Source organism: Oncorhynchus mykiss, chromosome 29 (genome assembly GCF_057628025.1).
Source record: "Oncorhynchus mykiss isolate SJ-2025 chromosome 29, ASM5762802v1, whole genome shotgun sequence".
NCBI classification, from domain to species: Eukaryota; Metazoa; Chordata; class Actinopteri; order Salmoniformes; family Salmonidae; genus Oncorhynchus; species Oncorhynchus mykiss.
Genome location: NC_143050.1, coordinates 40744774 through 40766852, shown reverse-complemented (window position 1 = coordinate 40766852; position 22079 = coordinate 40744774). Strand labels below are relative to the sequence as shown.

Here is a 22079-nt window from a genome sequence, read left to right as displayed (position 1 = left end):
AAATAAATGCATTTCCGGTTACCAAGTCATTTACGGTTTCTATGCCTTTAGTTTTCCTTGTAGACCAATTTATCTGTGAATTCTGAAAAGCTATCCAAGGATTGGTCCACAAGGTTGTGTTTTTAGTAAGTGATATTGGTTCTTGAAGAAGATACTTTTCATTTTGTTCCATATTGTTATTGTGTTTCACTATGAAGTTGTTAATGTTCTTAGCTCTATCCTTTGAAAATAGCCACTTAGAAACATTCTGGTGATGAGCATGTGCATCTTTCAATATGTACCCATTCTTCCTCTTCAGTGCAACTGAACAAAAATATAAACACAACATGCAACAATTTCAAAGATTTTACTGAGTTACAGTTCATATAAGTACCTCAGTCAATTTAAATAAAATTGTTAGGCCCTAATCTATGGAATACACATGACTGGGCAAGGGCGCAGCCATGGTTGGGCCTTGGATGGCATAGGCCCACACAAATGGCAGCCAGGCCCTACCACTGGGGAGCCAGGCCCAGCCAATCAGAATGAGTTTTCCCCCACAAAAGGGCATAATTACAGACAGAAATACTCCTATTGAGTGACATGTGTGTTGTCATTTGTGTTAATAGAGGCACTACTTTGTCCCAAAATGTTAAATATAATTCTATGGGAAAGCAACCCAATCATGTTGCTTTTCTCCACGCGAATGTTTGAACAGTATCTAATATTTATTTTCAACTCTGTTTTTAGTGATTGTTTTTTGTCTGCTGATAATTACTTCAGGGTTGTTGAGTCTAATAAGGGTATAGGATATGTCCAACTGATGTATATACATTTCCATAGAACCTTTTAAAATTGTCATTAATCGTGTAGTTGTTTGTAATCAACACATTTGTATCTTTATATTTAAAAATTATAACTGGTTTAGTGTGTATTAATTTTGTGAGAGCTGTGAGATATTTATCTGTAACTGTTTTCTTTAGGTGAAGGAGAGTCAGACCAAAATGCGGCGTGGCTATTGCGATCCATGTTTAATGAAACAAAGTAAACACGAATCAAATACAAAAACAATAAACGTAACACGAAAACCGAAACAGTCTAATACTGGTGCAAAGTAACACAGAGACAGGAACAATCACTCACAAACACACAGTTAAACCCAGGCTACCTAAATATGGTTCCCAATCAGAGACATTGACTAACACCTGCCTCTGATTGAGAACCATATCAGGCCAGACATAGAAATAGACAAACAAGACATCCAACATAGAATGCCCACTCAGATCACACCCTGACCAACCAAAACATAGAAACATACAAAGCAAACTATGGTCAGGGTGTGACATTATCAGGTTTATTTTCCCATGAAGTATTATGCTAAATTTGAGTTTAATAACCTGTAGTAGTTGGCTCTCTTCAAAAGTAAAATATCATATTCTTGCTTAAGTTCAGAAAATTCTCCTTTGCCTTGTAAAGATTTTGCATGGACTTTTTCTAAGAGTAAATTATTTTTCTTTAATGAAAATGTCTAAATCAGATGTCATTTTTATTTTGCAGAGTATGAACTTATCTGTCCCCTAATGTATGGCTTAAAGGCCTTCCAAATGATGTTGGGTCGGCTTTTCTCTGTCCTCTGTCTACATTTGTAATGGTTAAAAATAAAAAAAGTTTATGTATTTAATACATTTCGGGTCCAGAAGATACGCTTTGCTCATTCTCCAAATTCTGTCGCTAAGTGTATTTTCTGTTGGTAGGCATGATACCAGAGAATGATCCAATATCACTATATCATACATTTTTTAATCCAGTAAATTGTTGAGTGCATTTTTGGAAATAAAAATGTAGTCAATTCTTCGAATAACTTTTCTTACTTTGTGAAAAAAGGAATAGTATTTTGTAGTTGTGAATAGTAATCTCCAGGTGAATAATTTGTAGAGATTAACATTTGCAGCCTCTTTGGAGCTCCCTAAATTGGCATTTTTTTATTGCTACCACTGTCAATCTTATCAAAATTGTGATTTAGGTCACCTGCTAGAATTATAGTTCCTGTCTGGATTTGATCTATATATCTATATATCTCCAATTCAATAAAAAAAAAACGATAGACAATTAAATCTATGTGTATTTTTCACCATGTAAGGTACAATTCAACATTGGAAAACAGCCTTCATGGTCCATGTGCTGGCATATGAGGGGAAATGGTGTATTCTTATTTATCAGAATGCCTACACCCCTGCTGTTACTGCAGTAGGTGGCAGCACAGGCCTCTCCAACCAATCTCATCTTTAAATATTACATTTCCCCCAAAAAATGTGGAAGTAACTCTTGCAAAGAAAATCACATCTGCTGACAATCTCTTTAAGTGTTTGAGAACCATACGCTTTTTCCCATCATAGACCTGTGCACATTCCATGTGATACATTTGATTTTGTTGGTCTTTACTTGTATAGAATCAAAGTTAACCTTATCTGTTCCGTCTATCATTGAAGAACCAAATAAAACATTTTAGCAGACATGATGAGGGCAGTGGGCATTCCATAAAATGTGAGGATCATAGTATAATACATAGTTATTGTATACTTGACATACAGTGCCTTGCGAAAGTATTCGGCCCCTTTGAACTTTTGCCACATTTCAGGCTTCAAACATAAAGATATAAAACTGTATTTTTTTGTGAAGAATCAACAACAAGTGGGACACAATCATGAAGTGGAACAACATTTATTGGATATTTAAAACTTTTTTAACAAATCAAAAACTGAAAAATTGGGCGTGCAAAATTATTCAGCCCCTTTACTTTCAGTGCAGCAAACTCTCTCCAGAAGTTCAGTGAGGATCTCTGATTGATCCAATGTTGACCTAAATGACTAATGATGATAAATACAATCCACCTGTGTGTAATCAAGTCTCCGTATAAATGCACCTGCACTGTGATAGTCTCAGAGGTCCGTTAAAAGCGCAGAGAGCATCATGAAGAACAAGGAACACACCAGGCAGGTCCGAGATACTGTTGTGAAGAAGTTTAAAGCCGGATTTGGATACAAAAATATTTCCCAAGCTTTAAACATCCCAAGGAGCACTGTGCAAGCGATAATATTGAAATGGAAGGAGTATCAGACCACTGCAAATCTACCAAGACCTGGCCGTCCCTCTAAACTTTCAGCTCATACAAGGAGAAGACTGATCAGAGATGCAGCCAAGAGGCCCATGATCACTCTGGAGGAACTGCAGAGATCTACAGCTGAGGTGGGAGACTCTGTCCATAGGACAACAATCAGTCATATATTGCACAAATCTGGCCTTTATGGAAGAGTGGCAAGAAGAAAGCCATTTCTTAAAGATATCCATAAAAAGTGTTGTTTAAAGTTTGCCACAAGCCACCTGGGATACACACCAAACATGTGGAAGAAGGTGCTCTGGTCAGATGAAACCAAAATTGAACTTTTTGGCAACAATGCAAAACATAACGTTGGCGTAAAAGCAACACAGCTCATCACCCTGAACACACCATCCCCACTGTCAAACATGGTGGTGGCAGCATCATGGTTTGGGCCTGCTTTTCTTCAGCAGGGACAGGGAAGATGGTTAAAATTGATGGGAAGATGGATGGAGCCAAATACAGGACCATTCTGGAAGAAAACCTGATGGAGTCTGCAAAAGACCTGAGACTGGGACGGAGATTTGTCTTCCAACAAGACAATGATCCAAAACATAAAGCAAAATCTACAAAGTCAAAGTCCAGACCTGAATCCAATCGAGAATCTGTGGAAAGAACTGAAAACTGCTGTTCACAAATGCTCTCCATCCAACCTTACTGAGCTCGAGCTGTTTTGCAAGGAGGAATGGGAAAAAATGTCAGTCTCTCGATGTGCAAAACTGATAGAGACATACCCCAAGCGACTTACAGCTGTAATCGCAGCAAAAGGTGGCGCTACAAAGTATTAACTTAAGGGGGCTGAATAATTTTGCACGGCCAATTCTTCAGTTTTTGATTTGTTAAAAAAGTTTGAAATATCCAATAAATGTCGTTCCACTTCATGATTGTGTCCCACTTGTTGTTGATTCTTCACAAAAAAATACAGTTTCATATCTTTATGTTTGAAGCCTGAAGGTCAAAAGGTCTCAAAGTTCAAGGGGGCCGAATACTTTCGCAAGGCACTGTATATAGAACATGTGAGCATATGGCCTGAGCAGACATTTAACAAAAACACACAAAAAACATAAAGCAAAGTACGTCTTTGTGCATTGAGGTGCTGCACCATTTTAGGGCTTTTACGCTCCAACTCCTCTCCTAATGCACATAAAGTCAGTGGAGTTCAAACATTGAAGAAAGACGGACGCTTAGGTACTGTGGTCAATTTGTAATACCTTGTAAATTCAATGTAATTATAGTTGCGGAGAGTAGGTCCACCGAGAGACTGAAGTGAGGTGAGTGGAGGCCTCACATACACACCTCAAAGAAGTGGCTAATGTCCTCCAAGTCACCCTGTCCCAATCCCCTCTCCACCCTCACCAATAACCACCATTGAATCTTAGTTATAATAACAAACACAGAATAATAACAATCAACGTTATCTCCTTATCTCCTTACCAGAACTCTTATTCATTTTACAGCATGTTTGAAAGTCACAAAAATAAATACAATTACAATTTCATATAGTTAAATTATTTATTCTCTCTTCTGACTGTATCTCACCGGACAAAGCATCCGAGTGAGCAAAACAGCGCCCCTCTGTCTCTGTATGTGTAGGCAATCTTTCTGATGCTGTCTGGTCAAAAAAAGTATGACATTGTTGCCACCCGTAGCATTGAATGCAAGAAAGGGAATCCAGCAAGCATTTGGCCTCCCTTGGTAAAAAATATATATACAATAATAGCCAATCAGTGTAGAGCTGGATTTGGCTTCACTCCAAATACATCACATCTAGAGCCAAACGTCATTGACAGAAACAACTTGAATTGTTACATCTCATTGGGTTGTTGTTCTCCGGTGGCTAGCTAGCTGGCTAAAATGGTCCCTTTGCTAAATTAGCCATGGATGGAGATGGGGATTTGGACTTGTGGTTAAACTTCATACTGGCCAATGATTATAGCGGTGATGAATACATTGTGCCCCTGGCTTGATGGATAGAAGTTCAATATGTTGTTAGATGTTGAAGGCTAATGTTAACTAACTGGCTCATCGCAGCCAATGAAAGTTACTCCAGCGAGCACCATTTTAGCCAGGTAACTTAAGACAACAAAAATTAACAAAAAAGTGTATTGTATAACAGAGTCCTAGACCATTTTGTCAACATGAAAGAGAGAAGGATGGCATTGGCGTTTCTCTACAAGTAGGGCGAGTCATGTTTTTTTCTATGACCAGGAACGCATGCACACACACACAGAACTCAAAACTATGGACAGCCACATCGTATTTAGCTTAAGTCGATTGGACTAAATTGTTTTTGCGATCTTTGAGTTGTCTCTGTATTAGACTAACCATAGATGATTTGATGATGCTGTAGGTCATGTAACTGTATGTTACGTGAAATATGCTTTGTGGACTTGACCGGACAGAGGTTGCTCTCCGGTTTTGTGATGAAACAAAACTGTGGTTGAATTGATTCTGCAACTGTGTCTTCTTATTGTCTCGGCCTTAGGCCTACATATCACGGTGGCAAAGAATATGAACAAACAGGTTATAAAGTAAATATCGCAATTATCACAACACAGGTTGTAATATGCCTATTTGTTTCTGGCTTAGCTTCCCCAGTGATTGTACCCACTACTGCTTCTATCGCTACTTCATATTTAAGTGAAAATGCCCGAGAAGACGTTTTTTGAAGGATATATACTGGCACGGGTGTTGTTCAGCCAGAGACGAAGTCGAGTGCTGGCAAACCGTGCCAATATATCCTCCAAAAAACGTCTTTGAGGGCATTATCACTTTTATACAATGGATTACCAACATATTCAAATAATGGTTGACATATTTTCATTAAAAATGTTATTTTGACAAATTTATTCATACTATTTCAAAGCATTATTTCATCCTTCCACAAGATATAAACCCGACACAAATCTAGGATTGCTACTCAAGCTGGCTGGTCGTTCATTCTATCCGTTTGGTTGCTTGAGACGCAACCCAGTATCTATGGACGCGACCCCGTCGTTTGTTCTAAATGTTCCATTGCCATACTATCAATCAATCAATCAAATTGATTTATAAAGCCCTTCTTACATCAGCTGATGTCACAAAGTGCTGTACAGAAACCTAGCCTAAAACCCCAAACAGCAAGCAATGCAGGTGTAGAACACGTTGGCAAGGAAAAATTCCCTAGAAAGGTCAGAACCTAGGAAGAAACCTAGAAAGGAACTAGGCTATGAGCGGTGGCCAGTCCGAGGGCCTGAGGGCCTGTTGTCTGGACCTCTGGCAGTCTCTATGGGGGTGCAACAGGGTTCAATTCTCGGGCTGACTCTCTTCTCTCTTTATATCAATGATGTCGCTTTTGCTGCTGTTGATTCTCTGATCCACCTCTATGCAGACGATACCATTCTGTATATATCTGTCCCTTCTTTGGACACTGTGTTTACAAACCTCAAATTGAGCTTTAATGCCATACAACACTCCTTCCATGGCCCCCAACTGCTCTTAAATGCTAGTAAAACTAAATGCATGCTCTTCAACTGAAAGCTGCCCGCACCCGCCCGCCCGACTAGCATCACTACTCTGGACAGTTCTGACTTAGAATATGTTTGACGACTACAAATACATAGGTGTCTGGTTAGACTGTAAACACTCCTTCCAGACTCACATTAAGCATCTCCAATCCAAAATTAAATCTAGAATCGGCTTTCTATTTCGCAAACAAAGCCTCCTTCACTCATGCTACCAAACATACCCTCTTAAAACGGACTATCCTACCGATCCTTGACTTCGGCGATGTCATTTACAAAATAGCCTCCAACACTCCACTCAGCAAATTGGATGTAGTCTATCACAGTGCCATCCGTTTTGTCACTAAAGCCCCCATATACTACCCACCAATGCGACCTGTAAGCTCTCGCTACATATCCATCGCCAAACCCACTGGCTTCACGTCATCTATAAATCTTTGCTTGGTAAAGCCCCACCTTATCTCAGCTCACTGGTCACCATAGCAACACCCACCCGTAGCACATGCTCCAGCAGGTATATTTCACTGGTCATCCCCAAAGCCAACACCTGTTATGGCCGCCTTTCCTTACAGTTCTCTGCTGCCAATGACTGGAACGAATTGCAAAAGTCACTGAAGCTGGAGACTTATATCTCCCTCACTAACTATAAGCATCAGCTGTCAGATCAGCTTACCGATCACTGCGCCTGTTCACAGCCCATCTGTAAATAGCCCACCCAACTACCTCATCCCCATATTGTTATTTTTTTTGCTCTTTTGCACCATCTCTACTTGCACATCATCTTCTGCACATGTATCACTCCAGTGTTAATGCTAAATTGTAATTATTTCGCCACTATGGCCTATTTATTGCCTTACCTCCCTAATCTTACTACATTTGCACACACTGTATATAGATTTTTCTATTGTGTTATTGACTGTACGTTTGTCTATCCTATGCTTAACTCTGTGTTGTTGTTTTTGTCTCACTGCTTTTCTTTATCTTGGCCAGGTCGCAGTTGTAAATGAGAACTTGTTCTCAACTGGCCTTCCTGGTTAAATAAAAATAAAAAATAAAACCAGTGAGCAAAGCATTAACAATGTTCAAATATACACCAGAACAGAGCCATTTATTTGGCCCGGAGTAACAAATTATGGGGCCCAGGGCAAAAATGGATTTAACCAATTGTGGTCGCAAAATAATAATTCCGAATACAGTGGCATGTGGTGACATGTTGTAACTAATTGGGAAAGGCGACTTGTCTGTTTTGTGCATCTCGGGGTGTGGGATCGCTCGGTCAAATTGATAACACAGCAGTCTCATCACAATGCAACAACAGAAACGAATGAATTTACTTTAGGAAACTTCCTGAATGAACATTGAGAGAATTAGAGAATTCACATGCACACCAGTTAAAAGGACCCATCAATCATAGCCCCCAGCGCATCTTAAACACACAACAGCTAATCATATTTATCCTTTCCACAAAACGTAGGCTATTAAAAACCTAGGCCTATAGGATCATGCTAAAACAATGTAGCCTATCAAATGAATTGACAAGGAAAGTTTGAAGGGGATAGAGAGACAGCTATGAGACACTAGGCATATGATGAAGATGAAATGCACATCCACATTAGCCATTTTAGTGTGGCTGATTGCTGACACCACATTTGTAAATATGTCTAAACTAATATATGAATTAGCCTACCCACAGTTCTAATGAACACATCTCTCGCTTCACTGTTCCATCTTGTACAATTCACTCAACTCCGCTGGCATACAGCTCCACTGGCCTCTAACTCTTCCACTCTCCTCTCCCTATTCCTAATAGCTCTTGTACTGAAGGAGTAGTCTATAGCTCAGGAATAGCAATGTATTTTTGTCACTTATTTTGAGCAATTGTTTTAACTAAGAGTATAGTAGGCCGCAGGGTTGTAAATGAACTGGAGGGAAGTTTTAATGGAGAGAAGTCGCTCTGGGCCTCGTTTCCCAGAGCCATCATAGTGCTAAGATCATCATTAGAACCATCTGATGCTCCTCAGACTCCTGAGTGGGGCAGTGGTCTAAGGCACTGCATCTCAGTGCAAGACGTGTCACTACAGTCCCTGGTTCAAATCCAGGCCCATTGTTGTCTGGGTTTGGCCGTCATTGTAAATACTAATTTGTTCTTAACTGACTTGCCTAGTTAAATAAAATAAAAATGTTAGTAGCCGATCTGTTTAGTTTAATGTTGCTCTTAAAAAAGCATAATAAGCTGCCTCAATATTTGCAGCCTAAGGTGGTATTAAGGTATCTATCTATAGGTCCCTCAAACTCAATTATGGATATTGAAGCCAGTTCCACTGCGTTTTTTCATTGTTCCTCTCTAAACAGGGGCTGATTTACACCTGGAATACCAGGTGGGTGCAATTAATTATCAGGTAGAACAGAAAACCAGCAGGCCCCGGACCTCATAGTGTAAGATTTGAATACCCCTGCTCTATGAGCTGATCCGTCGTCAGTATTGTGGAATAATTCGTTTTGAGAAGGCTGATAATTCGTGGAGAAGGCTGATCCGAGAGTAGCGTTGCTTTTCTTTCGATCTTATCAGTATTGGCACATGGTCTAAAGACGCACTTAGCAAACGTTCTCTCTATGTGCTTGCTTGGGAAACACTCTTAAAAAGTTGGGTATCAATAACTATGCAACTGGTATGATCATCATAATGCTTAAATGACAACTGGGGAATGAGGCCCTGGTGTAATGTGATTGGCTTCTGGTGATAAATTGATAGCCTAAATGGCTGAACTGATGCATCGCAAACGTACAGGACAGACCGAGGTGAATTAATTAATTAATTAATTAAATTTCATTAATTCACACAACTCCTGCTGTAGATACTGGTGTATCCTATTGCATGTGTCCTAGCAACTGTGACCGTGCATGATGTCAACATATCCACCCGTGCGACAGATTTGAACTGTGCTATCATTCAAAATGCCTATATTGAAGTGTAACTGTTCCACTACGCATTATGATGATAAATAAATTATGCATACATAATATTTACAAGATTTCTAACGAAATACCCATATTTAAACTATCGAAATGTCTGATAAATGCAATTCAAAACGGCAACGAAAAGAGTCCTATCACAACGGAATTCTATCTTGATAAAACCAAAAAGGGATATTGTCCATAAACAAAAAACAACATTTAGGCAGCTTTATGAAACGAAATGTGAACCTATTTAAATGACAGGTTTTGCTGACAGAAAAAAAAAAATAGGCTAGTGACCTAACAGCTAGAATTGTTTACAATTTAGCACATCTCTGGTGAGCACATCGGAGAAAAGTAATACTGTTTAGAAAAGAGTTAAACTACGGTGTAAGCTGAGCTAACAGCAGCTACATTCTTAAGAGTTATTGTATAGCCTCCCTTTGCTGAAAAAGACGAAGGATTAGTTTTCAGATGCATCACAAACAATACAGAATTATTTGATTGAAACAGTCATTGATATAAGGACAGACGAATGGACTTAATTTAAAAGTTAAGGTAGGCCAAAATGCATTTTTTTTTCGCATGCTGTTTATTAGCCTGGAAAATGAAAACACAAGCTGAAGGCAATTCTAGTAGAAATATGTTTTAATATATGGTCGTATATTTTACACTTACCTGTCACCCCTTATGGAAAAACACATGATTTCACATGTGCCATTTCCACATGTTTTGAATATGTGAAATAATTTGAAACCCTTCACATGTGATGATTTTTAAAATGAAGTTTCACAAGTGGATTTTCACATGTGAATTCAAATTTTCACAGGTAATGAATGTCCTGTGAACAGAAATGTGTCATTTTGATATGCACACAGGGCTTTTAACACACAATATTTGACACACCTGACCACATTGTATATTTATACAGTAATTATTTTTTAACATGGCGTTCCCTGGGATTTGATCACACAACCTCCTGTGTCAAAGCATTCCAATCTTCCTGCTATGCCACCATGTCTGTGTCTGTAACTGATTTTACCTGTATTCTTACACTTTGGACTTCAAAGTAAATCTCAGGTTTGTTAAAAGTACACTGAAGAAAAACGATTATATCATAGTGATTCAGCAGTAACATTAAAGCAGAATAATATACCCCACCAACATTAGACAACTATACAGAAAACCCTGAAATTGCTGAAATGAGTCAATTAAATCCACGATGAGAGAATCGTCAGAATAACTGATAGCAAAAGAGCACTGCACTGCTACTTTAGTTATGCGCAGAGAGGTATTATATACTGAACAAATGTACGCAACATGCAACAATATCAATGATTTTACTGAGTTACAGTTCATATAAGGAAATCAGTCAACTGAAATAAATTCATTAGGCCTTAATCTATGAATTTCACATGACTGAGCAGGGGCGCAGCCATGGGTGGGCCTGGGAGGGCACAGGTCTCAGATGATCCCGTAGGTGAAGAAGCCGGGTGTGGAGGTTCTGGGCTGGAGTGGTTACACGTGGTCTGCGGTTGTGAGGCCAGTTGCATGTACTGTCAAATTCTCTAAAACGACGTTGGAGGCGGTTTATGGTTCGAGAAATTAACATTCAATTCTCTGGCAACAGGTCTGGTGGCCATTCCTGCAGTCAGCATGCCAATTGCATGCTCCTTCAAAACTTGAGACATCTGTGGCATTGTGTTGTGTGACAAAACTGCACATTTTAGAGTGGCTTTTTATTGTCCCCAGCACAAGGTGCACCTGTGTAATGATCATGCTGTTTAATCAGCTTCTTGATATGCCATACCTGTCAGGTGGATGGATTATCTTGGCTAACAGGGATGTAAACACTTTTGTGCACAACATTTGAGAGAAATAAGCTTTTTGTGCGTCTGGAATCTAGCGACAAATCTAGCGATGTTTTCTGGTGTTATTGGAGACTTTTGGAGCCTCTGACTCGTATCGCTCTTACTCTTCTCAATGAGCAGTGGGTGCTGCCGTGGGCCCCACCCCTGTCCCAAAGCACTCACAGGTGGCCCAGTCCTCGCGCAGCAGTCCCTCCCAGCTGCAGTCAGAGCAGGAGATATTCACCCCTCTGCGTCCAGACTGCAAATGAATCGCGCATGCGGGAAGCCGCCGCTGGCTGATCCTGCCTTGGCTTACATTCAGGGCGGGATGTAAATGTAAAATGTTCTTTGACTAAAATAAATCACTGCACAAAAATAAATCACTGCATTTGACTCACACAGCCTCAGTCACTTACTCACCTTGTCCACTGTGTTTGCCTCTCTGTGACATAAGCTAAACATCTAGCTGGCTAGCTCATCATGTCTCAGTCTAAACTGTACACTCAAAAATACAGAAAAGAGTGGGAATCAAACCCTGAATTCAAAGGCTGATTGAAGCCGTTTATTGGAGATGATACACTGGCAAACTGCCTTTATTGTGAGGCTGATTTCTACGCCAAACTTAGTGATGTAAAAAAACACATGACAACTCAAAAACATACTCAAAAGGCAAAGCCTTATAACAGTTCCACCCAAAACAAGCTGCCATTTATGGTTAAAAAAATAGACTGCAAAAAAGGCTGAGGCCACCATGGCATTAGCTATCGTTGAACACTGTTCCATGCTGGCATGTGATCACATTGGAGCATGTAGAGCTGCTTTCTCAGACTCCACTGCTGCTACCCACTTCAAAATGCACAAGACAAAGTGCACAGAAATGATTAATGGTGTTCTAGCACTACTTTCTGAAAAAGTTGGTCGCAGATGTGGGTGACCAGTGTTTCAGCCTCCTCCTTGATGAGTCCACGGATGTAAGTGTTTCTAAGTGCCTGGGGGTTGTGATAAGGTACTTTAGTGACACCAAGCAGATAATTGTATCAACATTTCTGGGGCTTGTTGAGTTGGAGGGAGGAGATGCCAAATCTATAGCCCGTGCTGTTGTGGCTTTCCTGAGAAGTGTTGTCTTAAAAATGAAAAACTCCTGGGGATAAGGACTGACAATGCCTCTGTTATGAAGGGGATTAACAATGGGGTCCATAATGTGCTGGAGGAGGAGTATGGCCTCAAATATCTGGTTCTTATTCACTGTGTGTCACACTCTGCAGCTTGCTGTGAGTCATGCATCCAATAACACCCTCCCCCGTAGTGTGGAGTACTTGGTACGAGAGACTTCTAACTGGTTTTCAGAGTTTCCAAAGCGCAGGGAGGCCTACAAGGCCATATATGAGACCATCAACTGTGAGGAGAAACCTTTACAGATAACCAAGGTGTGTGCCACACGTTGGCTCTCCATTGAACCCGCGGTTTCACACATTTTGGACCAGTGAGAGGAGCTTAGGCTGCATTTCACAGTCACCAAGTCAGGTGAACACTGCTACATGGCTGAGGTTTTATACTCCATGTACAGTGATCCTCAAAACATATTGGATCTGATTTTTTTTTAAGTCAGTGCTGGGTGAGGTATAGTTGGCCAACAAGGCTTTTGAGGGAGAGCAAGTAGATCCTCTTAAGCTACTTGACAGCTTGGTTAGCCTGATCAAGTCTGTGAGCAGCAGGGTGCTGATTCCACTGGCAAATGTTGATGTGCTCAAAGGGCCAATAGATGGATACATCAGTCCCAAACCGTACCTTGGTTACCTTTTTGAGTCAAAGGCAGCTGAGCTCCACCTTGTGCCTAAGGATGAAAACAATGTCTGAAAGCGATGTGTAGCCTTCAACCATCTCCCTCACTAATGAGTTGAGGGTGAGACTGCCGGACAACATCGGAGCATTGCAGTACATATCAGTTTTCAATGTGGAGGAGACTCTAAAGCACAATAAGAGCCCTGGAGAAATAGAAAAAAATAGTCAACCTCCTTGGCTACTCCCCTACAGAGATAGACAGGATTGTCCAGCAATGGCGTGCCATCCATCATCCATGGAGTGAGATTTGGAAGTTCAGGAATGCAGCTGAGATCAACCCGTTTCAAGAACTTGCCGTGTCTGTGTTGTCCTTGCCACACTCAAATGCTGAAGTCGAGAGAGTATTCAGCCAGATGAGTGTGGTAAAAAGCAAACTTAGAAATCGGATGTCCTTGCAGACCCTTAACTCCATCCTGTACATTCAATATGGACCGAAGCTGTCTGGTGAGGCTTGCGATGAACACCAGCTGCCTGATAATGTTTTTCAGCTTTTTGGCACATCAGCTGCTTACTCATTCAAGTCAGCTCCCTCAGTAGCTGAACCTGCCATAGAGAGCCTTGACCAAAACGATGACCCACTCTTTCTGTGAGCCAGCATAGCCTGTGTGTGTGGAGCAGGAGGGTCTGGGGACAAAAAACAATTAACCTGAATTAGGTAGGGCCAGACTAGTTACCATAATTTTCTTACATTGCCATTGGCAGTTTTTTCGATTGTCTCTTTTTGGTCCATTTAGATTGTTAATGTAGATTGTATACAACAAAAAAATACAAATGTAATGGTTAAAAAATGTCATGTTTTACTGTGACTTGTTGTAGGCTCCAAAGTGGACCATAAAGTTAAAAACCAAACCAAATTAATAAAACTAAACAAAAAAACACTTAGTTTTTTAAAAATGTATTTAACTCCTCCAAAGTGTCTCTTTTGGATCACTTTTGCCGGTTCCAAGCCCGGATAAATGAGGAGGGTGTAACGGCTTAGCAAGGATTGGACCAATACGCAGCGTGGTAAGTGTCCATGATACTTTAATAATAACTGAACACGACTCAATCCAAAAATAACAAAGTGAATGGAAACGAAAACCGAAACCGTCCTGAATGGTGACACAAACAACAAAACAGGAAACAATCACCCACCCCACACAGGTGGGAAAAGGCTACCTAAGTATGATTCTCAATCAGAGACAACTAACGACACCTGCCTCTGATTGAGAACCATACCAGGCCAAACACAAAACATAGAAAAACTGACATAGACAACCCACCCAACTCACGCCCTGACCATACTAAAACAAAGACATAACAAAATAACTAAGGTCAGAACGTGACAGAGGGTTGGAATTGTGACATTAAAAAAAACAAGAATCGACAGAAGAAAGTTAATTTGTAGTTCTAAACATATTTAGGGTGTTTTTTACTCCCTTTTTGTCTCTCCCACAACATTATTCCTCTCTCCTACAGAGTCCATCACAATTACATGCACATGGCCAATTATGCAAATTTGGCGATGACGTCATTTAGCGACTTTTAGGACAGCCAATAGCTACTTTCCTTACTGAGGAGTTGGCAACACAGATTGGAAGAACTGTCCACATTTACTTTTCGTCAGCCAACAAGATGAGTAGGCCTAATGAACAGCAAAAGCACTAGCCTATGTCAATATACTATCCCATGGTACAAATTCTATACTTATTCTATTCTGTGCGAGAAATAAATATTCAAAATAAGTCTGGGTCAGTTGTGGGATGCCATAGATCCCAAAATAATACAACCACTAGCATCAAAAACCTTTTTTTGTGCAATGTGGCTGACAACAGATCAGAACGTTTAGCTTTATCTGTTGATAAAATATTAGGCGTTTCTTCATATTATAAGCGCAGCAATGCACACATGGCAGTAGGCTGTTAGCGCAAATGTTCCATTAGCGGGAAAACACCATTATCAAAAGGATGAATGTTCCATTAGCGGGAAAACAACATTATCAAAAGGATGAATGTTCCATTAGCGGGAAAACAACATTATCAAAAGGATGAATGTTCCATTAGCGGGAAAACAACATTATCAAAAGGATGAATGTTCCATTAGCGGGAAAACAACATTATCAAAAGGATGAATGTTCCATTAGCGGGAAAACAACATTATCAAAAGGATGAATGTTCCATTAGCGGGAAAACAACATTATCACAAGTGAGCACAAATGTGATTACGGATTTAATGCTTTTATTATAAAGGTGCATTTTTATGGTGAAAATTGTCTTCCCCAAACTTGAAACTCACACGTTGCTTATTTATGCCAGTTACTCTCTACACCCCCTGCACAACAAATGAATGTGCTTAATTTAATAAGTTATTTGGCCATTTTAGTTGTGATGCAATCCATATCAAAACATATAGGCCTATGGGCTAGGCTACATGAGATGTGTGACTATGATTCATAAAAGTTTCCTTATGCTGGGCATCCTTCACAAGTGATAATATTTCATTCTCAAGTGATAGGCTAATATTGTCACCCATCAAACTATTTTTGATTTAATATATACTAAATATATATTAATATATACTAAATATACTAAATATATATACTAAACTATTCTTGTGTTTACAAACACTAAATAAAATATGAGTGAAATTTGTTATGATTTAGAACGAACCATTATCATGCACCTGTCTCGAAACAGGGGCAGCGGGAAAAAATACATGTCATCTATGCACTTCAAATCAAACCAAATTGTATTGGTCACATACACAAGGTTAGAAGATGTTAATGCAAGTGTAGCGAAATGGAGGACACTTTTCCAGTGGTTCATTTTCATGCCAGCCAGGTAGGCTATACTTAATATTAGGAAAGTTGAGAAAGAAATATAGTAGGCCTAGCCTATAGAAAGCTGATGGGATCCTCCTCTCTTTAATAGAGGCCATCACTCTGTTTTCTCGCACAATTGCATAGCCTATATAAATGTTGTGCAACATGAGCACATGAGCTCTCATGAAGTGTTTGATTAGGTTTTTGATTACATTTGCATTGATGTCAGAGTGATTAGAGGGACAATAGTGTGCTGAGTACCAGGTATTTAGCAAGTTTGGTAGGCTACTAATGACCATCAGCAGCATCAGAGCTTGGAGTAGCCTAATTACTGTGACTAAACGGTCACGTGGAATTTGACTGCCTTCATGACTCTTGACCATCAGTGTGTGGTGTGGCGGTAATATGGTCACCGCAACAGTCCTGGTTGAACACCACTTTTGACATTCTGCGCTCTTTGTAAGAACTTGTGACACGGAAGAGCTGCACTTTTAATAGGTTACTGTGCATTTTCTAGTAGATTAAGGGCAGTTGATTCACAAGAAGTTTGTTTAATTTTCATTATACCATGGCATTGTTGAATACTTGTTTCTGATTGAAGGGCATTCTAGAGCGTTCTTTATTCCCTTATAATGCATGGCATATCACCACTGTACAATGGCTATAGTTAATTCTTACATGTTATTTTGAGCTGCTTTTGAAAGCAAAAGTCAAATTGAAAATTAGAATTTCATAATGGCAAGCTTGGACTGATGGTTTGGTTAGCTAAACTGTAGCTACAGTATCTAGTAAACACATTTCTACCTGCAAATAAACACATATCTAGCAGAAAGATGTGTTCCACGATGCGCTATTATTTTCCAGAGAATTCCTATGGGTTATTGTAAAATGTACAGTAACTTACAGTGTAAAAGCTTCAATATTTATGAATAGAGCACATTAACTGGGATGACATTCCCTCTAATTGGAGACCAAAAAGAGCTAACTGAAAACCACAACTAGAATAAGGACCGAGTTTGGGAAACCCTGCTCTGGGTTACTGGCAACATTTTGCCAATAAGTTATTGTGACTTTTACAATACAGCGTAGCTCATTACTGACACATTCTCTTACCAAATTTGCATAACAGACCGTGTCAAAAGTTGCTATACTTGAATCGGCATGACCATCAAACACTTAAACTGATACAACACTTTCACTGAGGGTTGGCACAAATACACATATAGTGAGTTGACCATGAGGTTGTTCAAATGAACAACCTCAAGTGAATGGGCTATTTTCTGGAATGTTTTTTTTTCAGTCGCAAGATATCCCTAATAGAATAGACGCGTTGTTCAAACCTATTGAAGGGTTGAAACAGTATGACGCCATTAGATCAGAGCTATTTCAGTCGAATGTTGAATATTAATTTGTGTGACTATGGGTTGTTGCACTGACATATTGTTCCTCTAAACTTGATCTACCAGAACAACGGTTTAAAAAGAGACAAGACACAATCATCGACTGACAAGTTGCCGACATCAGTTTCAAGAGTTTGTCTCAAGAATATTCACAAACCTTATTTGAAGACCCTACACTTACGGACTGTTGCTGTGACCAAATCTATATGTTTGTTCAGGTTGTTAAAACATGCTACTAGTGGTACCTATAAAACAATGATGTGTGTGTGTGTGTGTGTGTGTGTGTGTGTGTGTGTGTGTGTGTGTGTGTGTGTGTGGGGGGGGGGGGTGATATGGGGACTAAATTGAGCCTAACTTAGCAACCAAGTCATCTAATGTGTTACTGAGTGCCTAATAAATCGTCTTGGGTTAAGTGGTTAGGAGACTTTCTGTATCTTACAAGTTAGGCTGCTATTTTGCTGTAGCAGGCAGACTGCGTGTTGCGCTGGTTTTTACCCAAAGCTCAGCTCGTTACCCACTTCCCGATGACATGTCTTGCGTGATGCCTGTGTTTTTAAATCCCCTGCACTTACCATGCTACGCTGATTGTTCAACAATTGAAATATGGGGCTGATGGTGATAAGTTATGTATAACAGTGCGATTGGCGATGCGATCATGTGAAATTATATTTGAGGTAGATTGCAGCTCGTGTTCCATGGTCTGTGCGTGCAGGAAGGCACCTCCCTTTCTTCTTCTACTTCTTCTCCCTCCAGCTCTTTCTCTCCCCTCCTCTGTCTTCCCAGCTAGCACACTTGATTCCTTGGAAGTTGTGGGAACTTATGTTTTTGGTTTCACATTGGATGTGAGAACGAAGCCATTAGTTTCCTGACCGGTAAAACAGAACGTTCAAAAGACATTCTGAGAACAGAAGTTGTGAGGACAGACAGTTGGAGACGAGAAGCAAGTACAGAGAGTGAACATTTAATGAATAAACAGACATGAAACAGGACAGCATCTGGACATGAAAACATAATTTTAATGGACAAATTTAGTTTTTTTCTTTCAAAAACAACGACATTTCTAAGTGACTCCAAACTTTTGAACGGTAGTGTATATGTTTTTAAATAACTTTCTTAGAACGTTCTCTGAACATTACTAAGGCTTTCCTTTGGCTTTTCTGGAATGTATTCTTTATGTTCTTGAAACAATTTGAGAACACGACTTTAAATAGAACCACGAGGAAACCTGTAGGAAGCGTTATACTGAAGTACTGAAATTCCCACACAAGAACATTGATTCTCAACGTTCTCTGAACTATTTGAGAACATGCCCAATGTCAAACCAGTTGGAAAACATTCCTAGAACATCACCAAAATTGAAATTCAATGTAACCATGTTTAAACTTTTAGGAAACGTGCCGTAAAAGTAATGAAATACCAAGATTTTTTTTTGTTCCTTAAATGTTTTTGTTCCTTAAATGTTCTGAGAATGTTTCATAGCCAAGCAACTGTCTTGCACCATTCCCAGAAAGTTATGGGAAGGTTGTATGCAAAATAACCATAGGGAAAAAACGTGCTTATCAAGCTCTAAGAAATATATGGTTCTCAGAATGTTATGTGCTAGCTGGGTTAGACCTCGAACAGTCCTGTGTATTCAAACACAACTCTCCTCTCTTGAACTCTCCATGCGTTTGTAGTTCTCCTTTGGGTAATGAGATGTGTAACAACTAACTCAAATATTGATTCCAAACCTGTTGATTGGGTTTGCTTTTATCTCTGTCAATGAAATATGAGATGTAGTCCGAATAGATGAACTGCGTGGTTAAGACATCAACTTCCACAACAAGCACAGCAGCAGCTATGTGAGGTCATGAACTTAAACTAAACAAGTTTTGATCAAGCATCATGAAGCGCCAATATAGCCTACTGTATCTGCATGTTGTTATTACTGTTTGGCCAGGTATAACAAATCCTGTGTGGTTAGGAGTACTTAGTAAATAATTCAGGTCACTGAATCTGTCCAAATAGGCCAGTACTATGGACAGTGAACAATTCTTTACAATATGAAAATGTTGAGTCATGAATGGTCAGGAGACAACATTTCTGTCTGCTCTGCACATGTCTATCCTCACCTGACATGGTTCTGAGGGGTTAAACATGTGAACAGACACAGGAACCAACCCCCATGTGGGAAATCAAACCCTTGATAAACAAAAGCCCTGTGTATATTAATCAACAACCTGCTCTCTGGGTTAGCCAGTGGGTTAGCCAGTGTTGTAATAGATGAATGTCAAATCTACCCCTAGCCCCTACCCCTTAAGTTCTACCATTTAGGCACTTCTGTAGAGCTGAAAGTTTTGGATATGTTTAAGCATTATGGTAATAGCTTCACCTGGCCTTCTGATAGGCTTGATGGAAATGTCCATCTGATCATTTCATATCTGCAGGAGTGACTAAGCTGAGGGCTAGTGGTGGAAATGTTGAAATTCAGACAGTTTATCAATACCCACAGTGACAGCTCCAACTAAAAGCACAAACACAGGAGTGAGGTGACAGACCGGACTGGAATTCGCCACTTCTGGAAGAGCATGATGGGCCAGCAGCCTCAGTCTCAGCCGACAACACCGGCAGAGGAGACACGGCAGTAACTGCCACTAATGTTACCGGCACCTTTGACGATCTCTCGCTGAAGGTGGTACCTATCTCTATCGGATCCATCCCTCCTCTGAGCCAGTTAGACAGCCACGTGTCAGTTTCAGACGGGGAGAAGACAGGGGCTACCCTCCTGTTCTCTGGGATATTCCTGGATCTGGTGGGCATGACGTTCAAAGTCATGGGCTGGCTTAAGTACAATGTCAGCCGCAGCTTCGAGTGGACCCAGCTGCTCGACCCCATCCTGCTGTCTGTAGGAGGCACCTTCATCCTCATCAGCATCTGTATGTTCAGGATTCTCTCCTGCCGGGTGTGTAAGCCGAAGGACCGTGGCGAAGAGTTTTCTGAATCACTGACGATCCCAGGGTCCTGCCAATCAATTGTGTTCAACGGGATCAATCAGCCAATAATGTTTCACAAAGCCACGGTAGTGCAGTATATCCCATCTCCATATGGATTTGTGACACAGGAAGTGAATCCAGAAATGGAAAATTGGGTTTGCTGCACATTAGAAAATGTGACCTGCTGCTTCTTTGGAGTTCATCGGGGCGCTTTTATCAATGATGGTTTAGTATGAAGATATGTAGAAACTGCTTTTCCAATAGAAATCCCTTATGATGCTTGTAGGCGAAGTCATGGCTTAGTTGGCTAGCTAAGCTAATGCACAGAAACACGTCATTGGGTGTAACGCCCCGAACTGCGCATGTGCAGGCTGTCAAATCAAAGGCACCCCTTCTTAATATAGTTGTTTTTGATGAAAATGAAAAGGTATCAGGTTGTCACTTTCACAAGGTTGGAGTAATAACATCTGCTTCAGATATTGGCTTGAATCTAGGTTGTTAGTTTTCGAGAATAATAATATCTAAGGAAGATGTTTTCACTTCTCACTTTGACTTCTCAAACCCCAAATCACGTTTTGGTTTGCCAAGTCTTCTTCGCAAGCGTTCCCGGAAGTCTCGCAGTGTAGGGCCTCTGGGTTTAAAAACTCAGTGCTTTTACCAAAGCTGGTGGATAAATTAAAGATAGTTCACTGAGGAAAGGGTCAGTTCCACCACATAAAGGTGTCAGGTTTTTCCAAACCGTTTTTTATACAACAGCTAAATACATCATAAAACGATCTGCAATAATATTTTGGTCAGGTTATATGTTGTATCCTTGATATAACACTAAAAGAAGCATGTCTGCCTGTCAACAAGCTCCTATGGAGTGCTTGGAAACGATGTCATGAGGGCATTGTGAAAATTCCATAATTTGAAAAAGTTCAAAGTTATCTGATTTTAGTGCACAATTTCACATATCTCTGAGCTCACATGCTCGATATTGTACTGTTGAGAACACAATCAAAACTCTATTCTAAGTTTTACATTTGATCCAGGTATTCCATTCAGGAAATAATCTGGTGCCGGGATTTTAAAGTCGTTTTCATTTTTCACTTGTGCTGCACTGTGACAGTCGGTGGTGGGTTGGATTTATGCTGCAGAATGAGAAGACAAGAGGCTGCTCTTCTTCTAGCTAACTATAATAATTCACTTGAAACGAGTACTGTTTACACTGATCTTTATTTATAGACTGCTCAAAGTGAGTATTTGTGATTGAGAAAATGCTTTTAATGACCAGAGATATTATTGGCTAGCTAAGCCTCACTTGAGCTAGGTAATGTTGGCTAGCTAGCTATTCAGTTATTCACAGTAAAATTGTCAGAAAGGGTCTAGCTAACTATGTGTACAGAACATTAGGAACACCTACTCTTTCCATGACATAGACTGACGAGTTGAATCCAGGTGAAAGCTTGATCCCTTATTGATGTCACCAGTTTAATCCACTTCAATCCATGCAGATGAAGGGGGGAGACAGGTTAATGAAAGATTTTTAAGCCTTGAGACAATTGAGACATGGATTGTATATGTGTGTCATTCAGAAGGTGAATGGGCAAGACAAAATATTTAAGGTACAAGACCCAAA

The 22079-nt window shown here is 40.0% G+C and overlaps 1 protein-coding gene across 1 annotated transcript; it reads left to right on the top strand.

The window, feature by feature from the left end:
• The first annotated feature begins 12631 nt into the window (after positions 1-12631).
• Positions 12632-20694, top strand: tmem174 (transmembrane protein 174). The gene is made up of 2 exons (XM_090226264.1): positions 12632-12884; positions 20051-20694. Exons 1-2 carry the CDS (start codon positions 12632-12634, stop codon positions 20692-20694), a joined length of 897 nt encoding a protein of 298 aa, XP_090082390.1.
• The last annotated feature ends 1385 nt before the right edge of the window (positions 20695-22079 follow it).